The 7,760-nt window shown below is 37.5% G+C and overlaps 1 protein-coding gene across 2 annotated transcripts in view; it reads right to left on the bottom strand.

Annotated features, from left to right (window-relative positions):
* Positions 1–220: 220 nt before the first annotated feature.
* LOC134608109 (tachykinin-like peptide) overlaps positions 221–7,760 on the bottom strand; it is a 32,485-nt gene continuing 24,945 nt past the window's right edge. For both annotated transcript variants that reach the window (XM_063450748.1, XM_063450749.1), the window contains one exon: positions 221–798. In XM_063450748.1, coding sequence (XP_063306818.1) covers positions 749–798 — 50 coding nt within the window. In that variant the 3' untranslated portion in view covers positions 221–748. The remainder of the gene's footprint in view (positions 799–7,760) is intronic.

The raw sequence follows: 7,760 nt of genomic DNA, 5'->3' as shown, positions 1-7,760 counted from the left end.
AAACCATGAGTTTCCAACTTTGGCCTTCCAGGTGTTGACAGCTATTGACTGACAAGAAATGATGGAAAATGTTCTCCAGCAACACATGCAGGTCCAAGGTTGATCTTCATTGATTTTCATAAACCAATGCCCTCCTTTTTCATTCCTGCATCGACTCTTATCACACCATGCATGAAGAAACCAGGTTACATGAAATGAATATACTACTGACACAGAGAAATGTTGCAAAATCTCAAGTTTTTTTATTCAAAGTGCCACTATCAGAAAAAATCTAGACTGTGAAATGAAGACTTTTGATTCACATTTGAAAATAAGAACATGCTGCAATGATACTGATTTGTAATTGAAGACAAAATTACACCATTTTTTTTTTTCAAAACTAGGAAACGATTTGTCTCACTGAACTTGACGCTGATTGTTCACTGCTTTGGAAATGAATATAATGAAACAATATTTTTGGGGGAATTTTAGAATTGGCGAATGGGTCTCTTCACTTAGATCACTGATGTATTTTTGCCTCTTCCAGTAGTCTTCCAGTAGTTTGTAAAGAGTAAGAATGGGGAAATCACAGCACATTTAGATAGCAAATATCATTGCCACACTATTAAAAATAATAAATTTATTGAATGTACAAGCTAAAACAATAGATCTTAAAATAAATAAGTATTCATTTTACACTGGGTATTATATAATACACTTCATCTTCATTTTCAATGAATGAAGTTTAACGGATAGCATAAGGAAGTTCTCATTTACGTCTTCTTTCATAATTCTGTAGTGTATTTCTTTCTGATGACCCTAGAAAAAAGAAATAGATTTTTGTAAATATACACACACACACATATATATATATATATATATATATATATATATATATATATATATATATATATATAAAACGATACAATAGCCAAGCAGACAACCGATAATTGGGAAATATGTACAATTGGAAAATAATGCCATCAAAATCCTAACCCACAAGACCAAAAGTTATTTTGTATTTCTCCAGATCTCTCAGCATTATATTACCCTAATACATACTTTAGTGTTGTGAATATTTTATGTTACATTAATTTTTTTATTTCAATTATTATATATATATATATATATATATATTTCCTGCTATTCCAGCTGCTGTTTTATGCAATACACAAACACATACAAGCATATACACACACAAACACAAATCTGCTTTTTTTTTTTTAGTGCATCACTGGGACACACGTGTTGCTAACTCCTGGGAATTGATACACGTTACACTACCAGGCAGCAGCCATTCTGTAGACACTTAAACTAATTCAGTCTCTCTCCCATACTGTCATACAAGAAGAGGTAGTCCCATCTCTAGCATAATGGGAAGCTGCCCTCAAGTGAACAGGATCTATCGGGCTCTCATCAATCTCAATTAGATATATGTACTGGTGTTGCCCTAGGACTAATGGTATTGATAGACAGTGCACGATACAGTGATTACAGATACTGAAAGGCAGCTAAGATACACAAACAGACACATGTATATAGAAATATGGATAAAACCAGAGGCAAAGAGGAAAAGGTTCTCCAGGCACTCAAGGTGTTCAAACCATTGCAAGATTTATTAGGTCAAAAGAGTGACAGAGCAGCAACGTTTCAACCTGCTACGAGGTCTTTGTCAAGCTCATAGATAACATCAGATACATAAACAGATTGCTATAGAAAGACAGGAATGAATAAATGGCTGGCTGTATGGATAGATAGATATGTAGATAGATAGATAGATAGATGGGTAGATAGATAGATAGATAGATAGATAAATAGATAGATAGATAGAGAAATAGAGATAGATAGAATTAGATAGATAGATAGATAGATAGATAGATAGATAGATAAATGGCTGGCTGTATGGATGTATGGATTGGATGGATAGATAGATAACGATAGATAGAGAGATAGATAGATAGATAGATAGATAGTGAGAGTGAGATGATAGATAGATAGATAGATAGATAGATAGATAGATAGATAGATAGATAGATAGATAAATGGCTGGCTGTATGGATGTATGGATTGGATGGATAGATAGATAACGATAGATAGAGAGATAGATAGATAGATAGATAGATAGTGAGAGTGAGATGATAGATAGATAGATAGATAGATAGATAGATAGATAGATAGAAGAAATGTTAACATGAACTTGTCAGGATAATATCAATCAAAGTAACATTTGCGTAAGCACTGAATATATTGTCTTCTTTTTGTTTTACTAGTCTTTGCAAATCTTAGGATAACAGTATTTTTACCTTAATCCCAATACTCAAAGTACCCATGAAGCTCTTATTACAGTGTTTACTTATTTTGAAACCACTGTTGTTTATTTCAGTCTTATGTATCCTATAATTAATCTCTTGTTGTCATTTATTTTCCATTGTAATGTGGTTTTAATATAGAAAACAGCAAAATGAACATGGGGACTTAGTGGGTACCATAGCATTTAGTAGAAGTTATATTTATTGTATTACCACAGTGATCTATTGTTCTAAAGAAAAAAAAGTAAGAAATGAAGGAAGACAACTAAATGGAAGAGATAACAGCCGAGAGAAATGAAATTAATAAAGAAAAAAATATGCTTATAAAATATGCATGAACAAACAAAGACGTTACTGTAACATTCTGTCTCAAAAACACATTAAGTCCCCTAATCTACTTTCCCACCAATTAAAACAATTATGTGGTGATACTTGAGCATCTTTGTTTATATAGCCTGGATGCTAATAAGACATAGAGAAATAAGAAAAGGAAAGCAGTTAAATTAAAGAAAGACAAAAAGGTGTATTTGATATGAAAGTAGCCAGAAAGGATATAAAGTCTGTCATTTTCTTATTATGGTAGGCAAGAGAATAATGGAAACTGGGCAAGTCAAATAGATTGCCCTTTGGTGGGTCCCCACTTTGTTTCCAATCTCATTTAGCCCAACTTGTACCATTACAGAGAGAACCCACACAATTTGCACCTTACTCCTCCCATCTGATTCCTCCTAAAAGTGCAATTCTTGGGGGCGGGGCCTGACTGCTGAGCAGGGAGGACGTGAACCTCACAAGCTCCTGCAATAAGCTGCACTCTATCGCAAATATTCAGCTCAAAAAGCCACTAATCGGGCCACAACAGTCACCAACCGTGAAGGGACTACAAGCGGAACAGAATGTTACCCCTCACACGATGCTATGACCTACTTTCGCCGAACAAGCAATTGAGGCCTACCCACATGGCGAGCGCGGGAGGGACGGCCGCCCTCCCACCGCCGCGGCTAGCCACCTCGACGACTAAGCGCCCCTGTCCCCCCCCCCATGGACCGGCGGGGGTTATCCCGGTCCAGACTCCACAGGGCTACGGAACCCCACAAGCTATCGGGATTGCAAACAGCACTTACCCAGAGGCCAAGATGGCGGACGCAGACCGAGCCTCAATGCCCCCACCCGCCCAACCTCTCTCAGCGCGGATACCTAACGTGAGCCATCAGGAGGATCGTATAGCAGCGGCATTTGACCTCTTCTGGACACGGTGGGAGGCTATGCTGGCACAAAATCATGCAGCCGCAGCGGTCCCTCGACGGTCCGCCACTACTCACACAAAGGCACCTCCGTTGAAACGCAAGGCAACGCCACCGATTGACACAAAGCAGCAGAAGGTCGTGAGAGCTCTACCCAGACTTAAAGGCAGCAGACCGAGCACCCGTTACTGCAAGCCTGATTCCAGACAAGCTCAGAGAGCCACCAAACTCTGCCTGCCGCCCCACAAGCTAAACTGGCGCACTCGAGGTACCTGCACCCGGCCTACACCAGGCGAAGGCCAGAAGGCCTGTCAGCACTCCACCCCATTGCAGCGATCCACAGCTGCAACCAGCACTCTGAAGAGCTACACCTATACAACAAAGGGACACACTGAACCTCACACTCGCCAATCAGCAAGGGGAGCGGAGACACTGTCACACCACAAGGCATATGTCCCCCCCACCCAAGGCATTCACACAGGACTGGGAGGCAATGGAGGAGTACCTGCAGCATCCATGACCACAGGCGTCCATCCCGAGGCCCAAGTTAAGGCCTCTAGATTGGGCGTCGGCTAGGCACCAGCGGACTGTCCTACCAGGCTCCTTACATTCTTTGACAACACATATGCCAGGAGAACTACACATTTGATAAACTGCAGGTTTGCCTGCAAGCTAACCCTATTATATAAGCAAGTCTAGAGTAGAATGTCTCACCTGTGTACAAAAGCCTGTAACTTTATAATCTTACAATTCACCGTTCAGCCTGTTTAACCCTAACTGAGCACCCGTCTTGTATTAACCTGTTAGAATGATACCAAAGGGACAAAGCAGATTATCACTCTTTCACTTAACATATATAGCATTAGAACTAAGCACAGTAAATTGTGTCAAGATAGCCTAAACAAATTTACTGTTAAGTGTGTTTAGTCAGTCATGTAGGCCTAATTGTTTCTCTTAATTTGCTCCCCTTATGTAACAAACGTGTACCGCTTGTAAACCAGTTTAGTGAATCTCGCATGCAGGGATATTTATGTTTAGATCAAAGTATATTGCCTGCCTTACTCACGTGTGAATCGTAACACTTGACTTGTATCCTGCTTTCCATTAACTGTTTAGTTCGCAAACTTAGTTCAACAGTTATTTATTTTTATTTTATTTGTTTTCTCTTTTAAGCCTGAGCCTAATCTTGTTAACACGCATAATACCGTCCACCTTAGGCATCCTTCTGCTACGACCTCGCAATGTAACTACATAATGCGTACCTAAGCTAATGCATTGTTTAACACTTTTCATATAACAGCCTACTCAGATAGGCATAGGTACCGGAATAGCTTGTTTCTTATGTTTTTTCTCTTACAAAACTAAAATTGTGCTGTACACTCATATGCCACGTTATGTCTTACCTGTTCATTCATTACTGCTTGTGACTGCTATTGTGGCTAAACAAGCCTGTTGTTATACCATGCACAACAAAAATAAAGAATTTAAAAAAAAAAAAAAAAAAAAAAAAAAAAAAAAAGTGCAATTCTTATAAAAAAAGTTAAATGGTTAACTTTGCATAAAAGGTAAACAACTCCAGACAATTGTTTTGACTTGGTTAGGTTTAGTCATTGAGGTGTGCCTGAAATGCAATTTGTCTGAAGTTCTGTGTTTGTTTGCAAATGTCTAGAGTGTGTCTGATTTGGACGGCCTTTCTGAGTGGTATTGGTCTGATATGAAAATGGCTTAGGTTCTCTTTATAATTATAATCCTACCTGTTCTATGTTACATTTTGTATATATTGTATATTAATATTGTATTTGTATTTTATTGTACACTAACTGTAACAATGCAATGATTTGTGGACCCAGGAAATACTTGAAAACGAGAGAAATCTCAATGTATCTTTCCTGGTAAAATATTTTATCAATAAATAATTGCATAAGTTGAGCTTAACCCCTTAAGGACACATGACATGTCTGACGTAATGATTCCCTTTTATTCCAGAAGTTTGGTCCTTAAGAGGTTAAACTAGCTGGAGAACTGAGCCCGACCCACCAAAAAACAAGATATTTGAGTTCTTGACTGTACTCAGTATTCTCACGTGTTCTATATTGAATTTTAAAGATTTGTTCTTACTCTAGAAATGTTCTAGTTACAGTATGCTGTTGTTAAAATGATCTCACTTGTGGTTTAATCTCATTGTAAATGTTTATTTCTGAGTGTCTGGCATGGTTAAGTATTCATGACATGGCTAAGTATGCATCATTTATACGGTTGGATCAGAATTATTGTTCCTTAACTGAGCTGATGACATGTATGGGTTATACTGTCAATATAACTAAAGTAGGCAACAGCGGAATGACAACTATGCATATTTGGTCTGCCTAATGAGAAAAATATTATAAGTTTCTAGACAACTAGGCACATAAAATTTCTCTGATATATTCCCATCACAGTTGTTACAAAAAAAATAAATAAAAATAAATTAATGAATGATATCTGGGTAATATGCAATCTTAAAGCGAAGCAAATTGCATAACAATAAGTAAAAAAGTAAAACCGGACAACTGTTTTAACTTTAGCATCCATGTCTAACTGCTGATAAAGTCTAAAATTATGAATAACTGTTATGGTAGGGAGTCATTAAAAAAAAAAAACCTAATAACTTCCAAGATAACATCCCCTTCCCATTTTCTTGGAAATATAAATGTGAGACAAAAGGAAATGTATCATTCCACCTACTAGGGAAGAATAACTGCTCAAGTATCATAGTTCCTATAGTCGAAATAGGATATGTTTAGATAAGGTCCCCATGGCTAAAAATAACTAGGGACATTGTTCTCCTTGTGTAGATATTGCTTTTAGATGATCACACTCTGGACATAGTGATAGTTTCATGACTGCTCTGGTGAAAATTTATTATATATCCTGCTTTGATTCCATCAGGTTCTCAAGAGATATGTGACTTCTCGTGGGAGTGGATCTTCACCAGAGCAAGATGTAGGTTCCTCAGGCTCAGGGTGACTGCATATCACAACTGTGACTGCAGTTTGTTATTTTATATTAATACACGCTACATTAGATAGTTTATGTTCCTTTATTGTAGGTATGCTGTATCTCCATATATTGATATTTCTATATATCTCCAAATATCTCCACATATGCCAGATCTTCTGTTACCAAGAGCCTTCTATCAGACAGACTTCAGAATTCCATGGTGGCATCTTTTTTAGCATACAAGCACTGACCTCCATATACTAGGCCCAATTGTTTTACATGTAAAACCAGATATTATCCAGGACATTAACTACAGCACAGGATAGTTTCCTTCAACTGTTTTAAGCAAACTCCCAAAGAAACAATGAGACTTAAAGGGAATTGGAAAGTTTTCCTAAATAAATCTGATGAATATAAACTCCTTGTTTCTACAAAAATAAGCATCCTCAAAGCCTTAAGCCAGATGTAGCATCCCAGACAATCTTCTGTGGTATCATGGTTGTTCCAAAAAAATGGAATGGACATGAAGGAGTGCAGTAACGTGTTCTATTCAGTCACACTTGTTGCCTGCCTGCTTAGACGTAACTTGGAAAAATCAAGTTTTAATTGATTAGAACCTTAATTGTACCTGAAGGGAAAACAAAACTGTGGCATAGAATTCCACTTATAACTGGCCTCTAGTTGAAGCTTGCAGAGTTCCAATGGGTTAGAAGAATGGGAAATTTTCTGCAGTCAGCCTGCTTCCATACGGTGGATGAATATGTCCACCAAATAGGTTCATTCCAGTGCTTTCACTTTTCTCCTGGTTTGCAAAATTGAGAATTGATGAGACCACATTTTAAACTGACAAAGTAACCTCAATGAGTACTTTGTAAACTCAGATCTTGTTGCCCATGCCCATTGACCTGAGAATTGTTCCAACTAGCATCCTGTTTCTTCTTACTTAATAGACTGAACTTGGCAAGAACGTCACCATAAATAGATTTTATTCATGTGAATACCTGGTGTCATATGTACTCTAAAGAGTTCATATATAAAAATTGGGCAGACTAGATGGGCCGAATGGTTTTTATCTGCTGTCACATTCTATGTTTATATGTTTCTATAAAATATATCAAAGAGTAGAAATTATCCACTGTTCAGATATGAAGGGTTACTCTAGGGTTAAGGTGGTTCCTATGTGTTAAATACATTAAATTGCAAATAAGAGTTTTTACATTCTGTGTGTACGAGGTAGTAGCTCAGACAATTA

This window comes from Pelobates fuscus, chromosome 4, assembly GCF_036172605.1.
Source record: "Pelobates fuscus isolate aPelFus1 chromosome 4, aPelFus1.pri, whole genome shotgun sequence".
In the NCBI taxonomy this organism is placed as follows: Eukaryota; Metazoa; Chordata; class Amphibia; order Anura; family Pelobatidae; genus Pelobates; species Pelobates fuscus.
This window is presented reverse-complemented; position numbering and strand designations above follow the sequence as displayed.